This window comes from Artibeus jamaicensis, unplaced genomic scaffold, assembly GCF_021234435.1.
Source record: "Artibeus jamaicensis isolate MK-2021 breed Jamaican fruit bat unplaced genomic scaffold, CSHL_Jam_final contig_777, whole genome shotgun sequence".
NCBI classification, from domain to species: Eukaryota; Metazoa; Chordata; class Mammalia; order Chiroptera; family Phyllostomidae; genus Artibeus; species Artibeus jamaicensis.
Window position 1 is genome coordinate 2,446,172 of NW_026521966.1, and position 12,646 is coordinate 2,458,817.

Genomic DNA, 12,646 nt, shown 5'->3' on the forward strand with positions numbered 1-12,646 from the left:
CCAGAGTTTCTCAGACACGGACAACTCCTCCAGGCCCCCACCCCACGGGACATTTGGCACCACCTGTAATCTGTTCTGATTGTCACATGAAGGATGGGGGTGCTGCTGTTATCTAGTGGGCCTGTGCCAGGGACACTGCTAAATATTGTGTGGTGTATAGGATAGACTCCTCACGGCAAAGAATTACATGGCCCAAAATGTCACTAGCACTGTTCTTGCGAAACCAAGTTCTAATAGCACCCGGGTAAGGAGACAGAACTTACCTCTGGCTCTGAGTGGGGGCTAGTGCAAACCCAGGGAAGAAGGTCTGTCTCCTGACTTCCAGACCAAGTCTTTGCTCCACCCACACTCATCCTAGTCTCTTTGACCATAGAGAGTGCCGGTGTGGCCTTCAGGTGTGGGCTTGTCAGTTGTGAAGGTGGTGGGGAAGGTCAGGGTGTGGTGCGGTGTGGAACTGGATCTCATTTTTACGCAAAGGGAAGAATGAATATGCCCATTTTCTCCTAGGAAATTGCTTACTGCAGCGGGCAGCTGAAGCAGGAAATGAGGCGGCGGCTCTTTTCCTGGCAGCCAGTGGTGCCCACGTCAACCACAGAAACAAGTGGGTAAGTGAGACGGGGCAGCCAGGGCAGGGAAATGGCAGTGGCAGGTGTGTAGGGGACAGTGGAATGGATTCTTTTTTTTTTTTTTTTTTTTTTCAGTTTTTGTCAGAGTAATATATACATATATACATGATTTAAAAACCAGAGTGCAACAGATGCTTTTTTCCTCAAATACTGGTTGATTGATTCACTCAGAGACCATTTCCTAGGCATTTGTGATATATCCTATCCTAAACTACATATACAAATACACACACATGTGCATGTGTGTGTGTATGGTTCTGTGAATATTCTGTCACTGGAGAGAAACAGGAAACTAGTGAGTGGTTTCCGTAGGGGAGGGTAATTAGGTGGTGGGGGCAAGGGGTGAAAGGAAACTTCCTTTCACTGAATATCCTCACAGCTTTTGAATATTGAATCAAGTACCTATAACACCAACTTAAAATGTTTTTGATTGTAAAAAGCGGGGGAGGTGGTCTTGGTCAGGTTGATGGAGTAGGTCAGGGAAGCAGCGTGTGGGTGCGCTGCTGGGGCTGAGAGAGACGTGCAGGCCACGTGGGAGGAAGGCACTGCTCGTCTCTGGGGCTGTGACCGAGGCTCCTCCAGTCTCCAGTGTTTATTTTAGTGCCACTTGGAAGTCCTCTGCTGTTGTTTAATAGTAGTTATGTATTGTTTTTATAATTGTAAGTAATTATAAAAACAAAATGAAGAGTGGTTAAGAAGGTCATTTGAAATGTAGAAATGAGGAGCCAAGACATTTGGAGGGTGCTTGGGAAGACATCGAAGAAACAAGGGAGGAGACCAGGAGGAGTAGCACAGAAGTCATGGAAGTCAGCTGGTGACAGGACAAGCCCAGGGCTGTGTCTAGCACTTGGAGACCTGAGTTTCAGCACGTAGGCTGTGACGGTAACTCCCAGCCTGAAAGTGCTGTGATGTGGGTCATTCGTGTCTATTCAGGGAGAAACTCCGCTGCACACAGCCTGCCGGCGTGGGCTGGCCAACCTCACTGCAGAGCTCCTGCAGCAAGGCGCCAACCCCAACCTGCAGACAGAGGAAGCTCTGCCTTTGCCAAAGGAGGCTGCGTCCCTGACCAGCTCAGTGGGCAGTGTCTATCTGCAGACGCCGCTGCACATGGCAATTGCCTATAATCATCCAGATGTGGTGTCTGTCATCCTGGAGCAAAAAGGTAGGTGGTTGGAAATACTGCCTGTTACTTTGACATTTGAACAGTGGTTTTGAGTAGTTAATTACAGAGATGATGCTTCTTTCATGGGTGAGTTTTTCAGGTCTAACTAGATAAGCATATACCCTGGCTCCCAACTACAGTGTACATTTTCAGGGTGGGGCCTGCCTGGTTCACCCACTGGGTTAAGAACATTTGACTGCTTCTCTCTTATTTGGGGGTGTTTTCCCAGGCATGTCAGTGCAGGTCAGTCAAAGCTTTGCTTTGGTGCGAGCACTGTGTTCTGAGAACTCTGCCGTGGCAGGTCCTCCCTGAGCCATCAGTCCTGTCATCTGCGCCGCCCTGGCAGGTGAACCGTGAGATGGGAGCCAAAGAGACGGGCCACGGGGAAGCCCCTGCGGTGGGGGAGGCCCGTCTCCCTCAGAGTCGCCTCGGGCTCTTCTCTCCTGTCCTGAAATGTGTGCTACTCTCACCTGCATCCTGCTCAGGCCGGCACTTTTTAGCACTGTCTTGGAAGGGAAGTAGGGTTTTTAGAGCGTGCCCCCATTGTTGGTCCGCACAGGAATTGTAACACGGTAGGGACTGCGTACTAGGAAAACATCACCAGGTTGTTGTTTTGGTCTTCTTTTCCACAATCAAGTAATTAACGTGTGTTTCCATAGTGGAGTCTGGTTTCCTTTTAAGAAGAGTCAGTGTTTTAGGCTTTAAAAATTTCATTTTCCCTAGCTCAGTGGATTGAGCACGGGCCTGCGAACCAGACAATCACAGTTCAATTCCCGGTCAGGGCACATTCCTGGGTTGCAGGCCAGTTCCCTGCAGGCCAGTTCCCTGCAGGGGATGCATGAAAGGCAACCATACATTGATGTTTCTCTCCCTCTCTACTTCCCTTCCCCTCTAAAGATAAATAAATAAAATCTTTAAAAAAAAAAAAAGACCCTCTTCTGATTAAATTTTAAAAAAAAAAATTTCATTTTCCCCGTTAACTTTCCTCCAAAATACTACATTTCTGGACTTCCACTATTCATGAGAAAATATATCAGTTCGTATTTTAGCTAGTCAGTTTGAAACTGAGCTCTTACTCTCTTGGAACTTTAAATTTTTATTTATTGATTCATTTTAGAGAGCGAGGAAGGGAAAGAGAGTAACACTGATTTGCTGCTCCACTTACTTAAAGCATTTATTGGTTGGTTCCTGTATGTGTCTGACTGGGGGTCAGTCCTGCAGCCCTGGGCGTATTGGGATGATACTCCATCCAACCGCTACCTGGACAGGGCTGTCTTGGATGCTTTAAACATGATCCATGGGTGGTGAGATGAAGTTTTCTTTTCCTTAAAAAATTTAGCTAATGCTCTTCATGCCACCAACAACTTGCAAATTATTCCGGACTTCAGCCTCAAGGATTCCCGAGATCAGACTGTGCTGGGCCTGGCATTATGGACAGGTAAGGTGGTACCAGAGGCTGTTGATATCTGCAGACATATAAGGGGGTGAGGGAGGGGGAGAGGGAAGGAGGGAGGTGTGGAGGGCTTGGAGCTAATCAGTTGTAAAATAACCTTCCTGTTCGGGTTAAGCCTGTAATATCCAGTGGAAAACTGCTAGGTTTAAGAAGTAGAGAGAGTGTTTGTTGTAGTATAAGAGGTTGAAGAAGTGGGGAAAGCTGGGCATGCATTAATCGGGGCTTGTTAATTTCCCAGGCATGCACACGATCGCAGCCCAGCTGCTGGGCTCCGGGGCATGCATCAACGACACCATGTCGGACGGGCAGACGTTGTTGCACATGGCCATGCAGCGGCAGGACAGCAAGAGTGCACTGTTTCTCCTGGAGCACCAGGCGGATATCAATGTCAGGTAGGCTGGCACAGCTGCAGCACCAGGTCACATTGATGGGGGATAGTACAGAAGCACAGCTTTGCCTGTAGAACACACTTTTGTCCTTGTTAAATAGAGGGAGGGGAACAGTGACTGGAAAGGAGAACTGCGGGGCTGTAACTGAATGTAATTGTACACTCGTGGGATGAAGAATGAGAACTGGCCCTGGTGGTATAGCTCAGTGGATTGAGCGTGGGCTCTGAACCAAGGGGTCGTGGTTCAATTCCCAGTCGGGGTATATGCCTGGGTTGCGGGCCGGGTCCCCAGTGGGGGCCATGTGAGAGGCAGCCACACAATGATGTTTCTTTCCCTCTCTTTCTCTTTCCCTTCCCCTCTCTAAAAATAAAATATTTTTTAAAAAAGAATGAGAACTGTACTTTGCTCTCGTTTGAACCTCTCAAAACCAATGCATGATACTGCACAATCTCATTAAAAAGGACAATCTAAAATCAGTTGAGTAAGAATTCCAGTTATGGAGAACATTCCAACAATAAGCTGTGGAAAAGGCTTGAGGAGGACAATATCTAGAGTTAAACTTTTATTGTTTTGTGTTTTCAAAGGGATTTCTCTTGATCTCCAAACTCAAGTGATCGTGAATGACTAAGTGGGTGAATGCAGTGTTTCGTCAAGTGGATAGTTGGGGCAGCATTTTATTAAGATGCTATTAAAAGTAACTGTATGCCTTTAAGATCTCAACACCCTGGCTGTTACTTTTCCTGTGACATAGGACAGTACGGCTATATTTTTTTAAAGGCCTAGGACAGATGCTGTAGACAGGTTATATATATATATATTTTTAGGTTATATTTTTTGAAAGAATATTAATGTCAGTGAATTATGTTTAAGGTATGCAGTGGATTTAGGCCTCTGGAATGCCCAGAAGGGTACCATTTTTCAGGTGGCTTTAGTTATAGATGTTGGTTTTGGTGTGCACATACGTCCTCGCAGGACCCAGGACGGGGAGACAGCCCTTCAGCTGGCCATCAGAAACCAGCTGCCGCTTGTGGTGGATGCCATATGCACCCGAGGAGCTGACATGTCTGTGCCTGATGAGAGGGGGAATCCCCCACTGTGGCTTGCGCTGGCAAATAGTCTGGAGGACATCGCATCCACTCTGGTAAGAAAAACTCAACTTCAGCCTCTGTTTACGTGTGGGGATATTTTGTGTCAGAGATGGATTTGGTGCCTACATAGCGATCATAAAGAGCAAGGGATGTGCCAAGTAACAAACTGAGTCACAGAGGAGCAGGAGAAAGTCCTGTTAAAGAAACTTGCAGTTCAACAGTCTTGGCCAATCCTTTTTCAAGGCTCCTTTTATCAAGAAAACTACCAAGAGGGACTTCCGCCAAGATGGAGGCATAGGTGGAAACATTGTGTCTTCTTGCACAACCAAATTTAAAGACAACAAAGTTTTAGTAACAAAAAACGCAGCCAGAACACAGAAAATTGAAATATAGCGAAATCCGACAACAAGGAACCCTTCAGCCAGACTGATAAACCAGTGAAGGAGCAAGCAGTGAGATAGACCGCGCAGGCCCCAGCAGCAGGAAGCAGCAGAGGGGACTGCTATTGCCCCTCTCTGACCCCGCCCCTACATATAGCGGTACAGCCCAGCGACCTGGGCGGCCCCACCCTGGTGAACACTTAAGGCTCCACTCCTCATACTTAACGGGCACGAACAGACCAAAAATGACTCAAGAAGAACTCAAAGCCCCAGAGCCCATGACTCTAAGCGATGAAGAAATAGCAAAACTTTCAGATGCACAGTTCAAAACACTGGTGATCAGGATGCTCACAGAACTGGTTGATTTTAGTCACAAATTAGATGAACAAATGAAGGCTACAGTAAGTGAAATGAAGGGAAATGCACAGGAAACCAATAGTGATGGAAAGGAAACTGGGACTCAAATCAAGGGAGTGGACCAGAAGGAAGAGAAAAATGACCAAACAGAAAAATATAAAGAAACAAGAATTCAAAAAAATGAGAGGTTTAGGAACTTCCAGGATATCTTTAAACGTTCCAACATCCGAATTATAGGGGTACCAGAAGGGGAAGAGGAACAGCCACCAGTGGAACACTTATTTGAACAAATAATAAAGGAGAACTTCCTGGCTGGTGTAGCTCAGTGGATTGAGCGCGGGCCTGCGAACCACACGATCGTGGTTGGATTCCCAGTCAGGGCACATGCCTGGGTTGCAGGCCGGTTCCCTGCAGGCCAGTTCCCAGCAGGGGACGCACAAAAGACAACCCTACATTGATGTTTCTCTCCCTCTCTCCTTCCCCCCCTTCCCCTCTAAAGATAAATAAATAATAAAAAATTTAAAAAAAAAAGTGTTAAAAAAAAAAAAAGGAGAACTTCCCCAATCTGGCAAAGGAAATAGACTTCCAGGAAATCCAGGAAGCTCAGAGAGTCCCACAGAAGTTGGACCCAAGGAGGAACACACCAAGGCACATCATCATTACATGAGCCAAGATTAAAATGAAGGAGAGAATCCTAGAAGCAGCAAGAGATAAGGGGACAGTCTCCTACAAAGGAGTTCCCATCAGACTGTCAGCTGATTTCTCAAAAGAGACCTTACAGGCAAGAAGGGGCTGGAAAGAAGTATTCCAAGTCATGAAATCCAAAGACCTACATCCAAGATTGATCTATCCAGCAAAGCTTTCATTTAGAATGGAAGGACAGATTAAGTGCTTCTCAGATAAGACCAAATTCAAGGAGTTCATCATCACCAAGCCCTTATTATATAAAATGTTAAAGGGCCTTATCTAAGAAAAAGAAGATAAAAAAGATGAATAGTGAAAGGACAGCAAACTCACAGTTATTAACAACCACACCTAAAACAAAAGCAAACTAAGAGGACAGCTAGATCAGGAGTGAACCATAGAAATGAAGATCACATGGAGGGTTAGCAACAGGGGAGTGGGAGGAGGAGAAGGGGGGAGAAGGTACAGAAAATGAGTAGCATAGACGGTAGGTAGAAAATAGATAGGGGGAGGGCAAGAATAGTAGGAGAAATATAGAATCTAAAGAACTTGAGACACATGGTCATAAACTAAAGGGGGGAAATGGTGAGGGAGGGGGGTGCAGGGTGGAGGGGAATGAAGGGGGAGGAAATAGAACAACTGTAATGGCATAATCAATAAAAAATAATCTAAAAAGAGAAAACTACCAAGAAGCCCTGGCCAGGTTCCTCAGTAAGTTAGAGCGTCATCCCAGTATGCCAAGGTTGTGGGTTCAATCCCTGGTCAGGGCACATACAAGAATCAACCAATGAATGCATAAATAAGTAGAATAACAAATCGATATTTCCCTTTCCCTCTCCCCCTTCCTCTGTCTCTAAAATCAATTAAAAAAAAACTACCGAGAAGCAAGAGAGCCTGAGGCATTTCCTCGGGAGTCTTCTCCTGAGCTGGGTTAGTTTGGTATGGGCTACCCTGGCTGTCACCAGAGTAATAAATGCCCAAATCTCAAAAGCAGAGCTCATTTAGCTTTTGAAGGGCCTAAAATGTGACAGTAAGACATTGTGCACCTGAAGGCTTACCCAGTTGTTACTAGATTTACCTGTCAATTACAGGTATGTGTTACTGGGGACTTACGAGTGTGTATGAACACACCTGTGTGTGTTTTCTGTTCCTTCTAGAACACAACTCTGAAGGGCACTGATTAAACATCTGTCTTATATTTCCCAAATCATTTTAAGCACTCATGCACATTTGCACAGGGCAGAGTTTAACGAGTGTTTGTAAAACTAATGAATGATACAGATTAGCATAATTACCAGCTAATTATTAACTGCATCTTGCCTGAAAAATGAATCTAGTGATGTGCATAGAGCTCTGAGATGGTCACAAAAAGTTTCACCTTTGCTAGGCAGTGTTGTGAGTACGTGTCTTTCTGCAGGTCAGACATGGCTGTGATGCCACCAGCTGGGGTCCAGGACCTAGTGGATGTCTTCAGACGCTGCTGCACAGAGCCATTGATGAAAACAATGAGTCCATTGCCTGCTTTCTTATTCGCAGGTCCGAGAAGTCTAAGTTTCTATTCAAATCTTTTTTTGTTCAGCTTATTGCAAACTGTAGCACTAGAGTTTGCAATTGTTGGCTGGAGTTTCATACTTAAGGTTCCTGGGGTCACTGTTCTGTCACGTCAAGTCAGCTGAGAGACTTGACTCACTCGTGAAGAGAGGAGCCTATGCGCCCAGATCAGAGAATCTAAAAGCTAGGCCAGCTTCCCTCTTTGGGAGCCACATAGGCTCCCGTAGTCAGATCAGACCAGTGTACACAGTGAAGCCAGGGGGTGTGAGGGAGGAGCCCAGATGGCCTCTGCAGACCCCACCAAGATTCATGAGCCATGACAGGCTCAGAGTCCAGGATTTGTGTAGGCAAGGTTACTCAGGAAACCTTTAGAAGAGTGGTTCTCAAACTTCAAATGAATGCATGCAGATCCCCTGGGGAGAGTTCTGATGCCCAGGTTGTCCCCAAGACCATTTGTAGAAGAACCTGTGGGAGCAGGACCAGACACTAACATTTGAGGCCAGGGACCAGGGACAGCAATCCTTAATGGCAGCAATTTTTTTGTCGAATCACATAAGGCTGCTGCTGTATATTTATCTGCATGCCTTTAGGCTAGGTGGACACTTTGCCCTTGAATCCTTCCTTTTATTTCCCCCTTCTCGTCAGTGGCTGTGATGTGAATAGTCCCAGACGACCCGGTGCTAATGGAGAAGGAGAGGAAGAGGCCAGAGATGGCCAGACCCCCTTGCATTTGGCAGCATCCTGGGGACTGGAAGAGACGGTACAGTGTCTTCTGGAGTTTGGTGCCAATGTAAATGCACAGGTATGGAGAGCTTCTCTTTTCTGGGGAGAGTGAGGGTAACTCTAGAATTAGAGAAAATCTCTTACGGCAAAGAGACCTTGCATATTCTCCAGTCCTGGGCCTTTGCTTTACTGCGAGTGAGGCTGAGCTACGGGCAGATGAAGTGACCTTCTCTGTGTCATACAGCCTGCTTAGTAATTTTAATGATTTTGTGTGAAGACTTTTCTTCTTCTTGCCTCTGCCCTTCCACAGCATGAAAAACATTTATGGGATTTTTTGTTTTCTTTTTGTTTGTTTTGTGTTTTTTGGAACATTTGTTGAATCCACTTTTCTCTGCTTCCCATCCTCTAATTAGTTATAGATTTTCAATGAGTCTGTTCTAGTCCCAAGGTAGCATACAGATAGTCCCCAACATAGGATAGTTTGACTTAAATGACTTTTCAACTTCATCATGGTATGAAAGTGATATGTATAATGTAATAAATTACATGAGATAGTGTTAGATTATTTTGACTAGTTGAAAACTAATGTAAGTGTTCTGAGTACATTTCAGGTAAGCTAGGCTAAGCTGGGGTGTTCTGTAGGTTGGGTGTATTAAATGCATTTTCCACTTTTGATAGGTTAGTTGGAATGTAGCTTTATTGTAAGTTGAGGAACATCTGTACAGTGTTTAGGAAAATGTTCAGGAGCTTAGTTAATTAAGCATCATTGATGCTTTGCAACAATGTTCCTTAATGTTGCAACATTATGTTGCAACATTTGCAACATAAATCTTGTGAAGATTTTTGTACATTGCCCTATGGCCAGAGAAGGCGTGGTGTAACTCAGAGGTGAGGTGACTGCAGATCTTCTCAACGAAAGTAGTTCAGCCCCTAGGGCATTGGGGCATGGGTCATAATGGGAAGTGGCTTTTAGTCATCTCTGGCCTCTTTAAAAGCTGATTTCAAACAGAGAGTAGTAGCATTGATTCTCAGAACCAAATTTGGTTTAAAACTTCTGCCCATTTACATTTTTCCTGCGTTTCGTCTTTCACTGGATAGTGAAATCTGTGCCTCGTCCCCATAGGATGCAGAAGGAAGGACGCCTATCCACGTGGCCATCAGCAACCAACACAGCGTCATCATTCAGTTGTTGATTTCTCATCCTGACATCCACTTGAATGTACGAGACAGACAAGGCCTGACCCCTTTTGCCTGCGCCATGACCTACAAGAACAACAAGGCCGCCGAGGCCATCCTAAAACGGGAGTCTGGGGCTGCAGAGCAGGTAAGTAACCAACACCCAACCATCTCCACAGTGTCCCAAGCATGGCAGAACCTGTTACATGGAGACTAAACATGTGTCTCCTATTATATAGATCTCTTTTATGTAAAGACATTTATTTGGAGATTATACTCCCCTTTCTTAAGATTTGGCCATTAAGATATCCTGTCAGTGCTGGGTGAGATTGAACTGTGTGCCTTGAATGTCAGCCACCTAATGGTGTTACATATAGAAGCTGCAGGTGGCTGGACCCGGTACTAGGACTTCCGTCACATGTACAACTCAGGGTGTTCTTTGTGTTTTGCTTGGTTGTTCAATTGCCCCAATAAGTCTTTAAAACATTGAAATTGAACTTGAGCTTTTGGTGTGATATTGAGGCAACTTTCTGAGTGTTTTAAAGAATTTAAGTTGCTCTCATTCATCCTAGCAGGCTCAGTGGTCCTGTTCTTGAATGGTGAACCGTTGACTTGAAACAACAGAGTGGGTGGGAAATGACCACAGCAGCTGACCTGAGGTGGGAGCTGGGATGGGTTTGTTAAGTCAGCCTTATAGACTGTTGAGTCTTCATTTAGCACTTAGAATACTGCCAAGGTCTTGAATAGCCATTTATGAAGGTAAATGGGAAGGAATGTGGGACCTGAACAACATGAAGTCTAATATCATTGAAGACTGTGCCTTCATATTTCAGACTTCCGTACATCACATTTCTTCAGCATTTGCTGTGACTGAATTGTGTAGGTGTTAGCCTCACCGTGGTTCAGATGTGTAAAATGTTTGTGAATAGCTGTCTCACATTGCCTCTCAGTCTAGTACGAAACTGGTTCTGGTGATCAGAGTCCTTTGCACATGCATTGCTCTGACACCAGCATGTGCTGGAGAAATGTCTGCATTAGCAAATGTGGTATGTGTGCAGCGCGTTGGGTCTCCCTCCCTTCTCACTGAGCCCTCACGCGGATATGACTGCTCTTACAACCACAGCGTTCTCTGTAGTTAGATTTGAGTGCGCTTTTTTGTCTGCTTTGTATCAGTGAAGTGAAGTCTGAGATACACTGTTGGCCGCCTCCCCCAATGTGCACTGTTATCCTGTAGCTCTGTAAAAGAGGAAACTTTCTGAAGATTTGTTTGACTACTCGGGGTCAGGCTGCCATTGTAGCTCTGGTGTTAGGATGCTGGGTGCTTTTTTATTTTTGTAAGATTTTATTTACTTGTTTTTAGAGAGGGGCAGGTAGGGAGAGAGGAAGAGAAACATCGATGTGAGAGACAGACATTGATCGGTTGCATCTCACAACCCAGGCATGTGCCCTTGTCCAGAAATAGGACAAGCAACTTTTTGATTTTTGGGACAATGCCCAACCCACTGAGCCACACCAGTCAGGGTGCTGGGTGCCTGTTTTAGCAAAAGCAGGAGATTCCAGGGCTAGTCTCTACCTTTGCCTTTCCCCAAGTAACCCAGTATTTTCTTGCCTTCTTTCTCTGTACTTCAGGTTGCTTCTTTCTTGACTTTCCGAGTCTAGCTCCCACTGCAGGAGGCCTCTAGCACAGTGTGGATTAGGGCAGGGGCTCCCTTTCCCTGACCACGAGGATGTGACCGTGCTCACATGTCATGTGCACAAATCCATAGAATGGGTCTGTCTGGGGACTGGCTGGCTTCCTGCAACTGAGGGAGGCTCTACACCGTGACCTCTCCAGTAGTCAGTGCAGCTTGCAGATGTTCAAGGAGGCACTCTTGCACAGGGGAAGCCACTGACATTTTGGTTCTGCTTCCTGCCTCAGGTGGATAACAAAGGCCGGAATTTTCTTCATGTGGCAGTTCAGAACTCTGATATTGAAAGTGTCCTGTTCCTGATCAGTGTCCAGGCTAATGTGAATTCCAGAGTCCAGGATGCTTCCAAGGTGACCCCTTTGCATCTTGCTGTCCAAGCAGGCTCAGAGATTATCGTCCGCAATTTGGTAAGTGTCACTGAAACATTACTGCACGTAACACGAGAAAGCCATGTGGTAGATTGTGTGCAGAATCTCTCATCATAGGTGTTTTTCTAGTTAGTGTGAAAGGCCAGTGTGAATTTGGGGAGTAAGCCACTACCCTTGGGAAAGCAGGTGTTTGTAGTGGGCAGACAATGTATCCTAACTGCGCAGTGGGCTGCTTGAGCAGGCGAATGCTGGAGTGAGGCCTTGAGGGAAAGCAGGGCGTGGGTGGTGGCACAGGGTGGGAGCATCTAGGGACAGGAGAGCCACTCGTGTTGCCCCGTCAGGTGCTCAGTGGTGCTTTGGAGTGCTCGCTCTCTCTGACTGACTCTCGTGAGCGCATGAGTATGCACTCTCTGTAGTCTTTTTTTTTATGGAGATATAATAAACATAGAACATTAATTTTAGGTGTATACAACATATTGATTCAATATTTGTGTATATTGTGAAATGACCACCACAATAAGTCTAATTAACATCTGTCACCATACATAGTTACAAAAAAAATTTTGCTTGTGATGAGGTCTTTTAAGATTTATTCTCTTAGCAACTTTCAAATATGTAATAATGTTATTAACTATAATCACTGTGCTATACATTATATTCTCATGGTTTTTTACTTTGGAAGTTTGTACTTTTTGAGTCCCCTCACCCATTTTGCCTCCCCTGTCCTTTGCCTCTGGCCACTACCAGTCTGTTCTCTGTATCTCTGACCTTGGGGCTTTTTTGTTTATTTTCTAAATTCCACATGTAAGTGAGATCATAATGGTATTTGTCTTTCTCTGTCTGACTGACTTCATATAGCATAATGCCCTCAGTGTTCATTCATGTTGCAAGTGGCAAGGTTTCATTCTGTTTTAAATGGCTGAATAGAATTCCATTGTGTGTATGCACACACAGTGTATCGACATACACGCTGCACACACCTACTGTATACACGCACACCA

The 12,646-nt window shown here is 45.3% G+C and overlaps 1 protein-coding gene across 4 annotated transcripts in view; it reads left to right on the forward strand.

Annotated features, from left to right (window-relative positions):
• The window catches only part of ANKFY1 (ankyrin repeat and FYVE domain containing 1), an 87,847-nt gene that overhangs the window by 62,937 nt on the left and 12,264 nt on the right, over window positions 1-12,646 (forward strand). For all 4 annotated transcript variants that reach the window (XM_037133055.2, XM_037133056.2, XM_037133057.2 and 1 more), the window contains 9 exons: window positions 508-605; window positions 1,560-1,788; window positions 3,128-3,226; window positions 3,480-3,633; window positions 4,603-4,771; window positions 7,557-7,675; window positions 8,336-8,492; window positions 9,537-9,737; window positions 11,508-11,684. In XM_037133055.2, coding sequence (XP_036988950.2) covers window positions 508-605; window positions 1,560-1,788; window positions 3,128-3,226; window positions 3,480-3,633; window positions 4,603-4,771; window positions 7,557-7,675; window positions 8,336-8,492; window positions 9,537-9,737; window positions 11,508-11,684 — 1,403 coding nt within the window. The remainder of the gene's footprint in view (window positions 1-507; window positions 606-1,559; window positions 1,789-3,127; window positions 3,227-3,479; window positions 3,634-4,602; window positions 4,772-7,556; window positions 7,676-8,335; window positions 8,493-9,536; window positions 9,738-11,507; window positions 11,685-12,646) is intronic.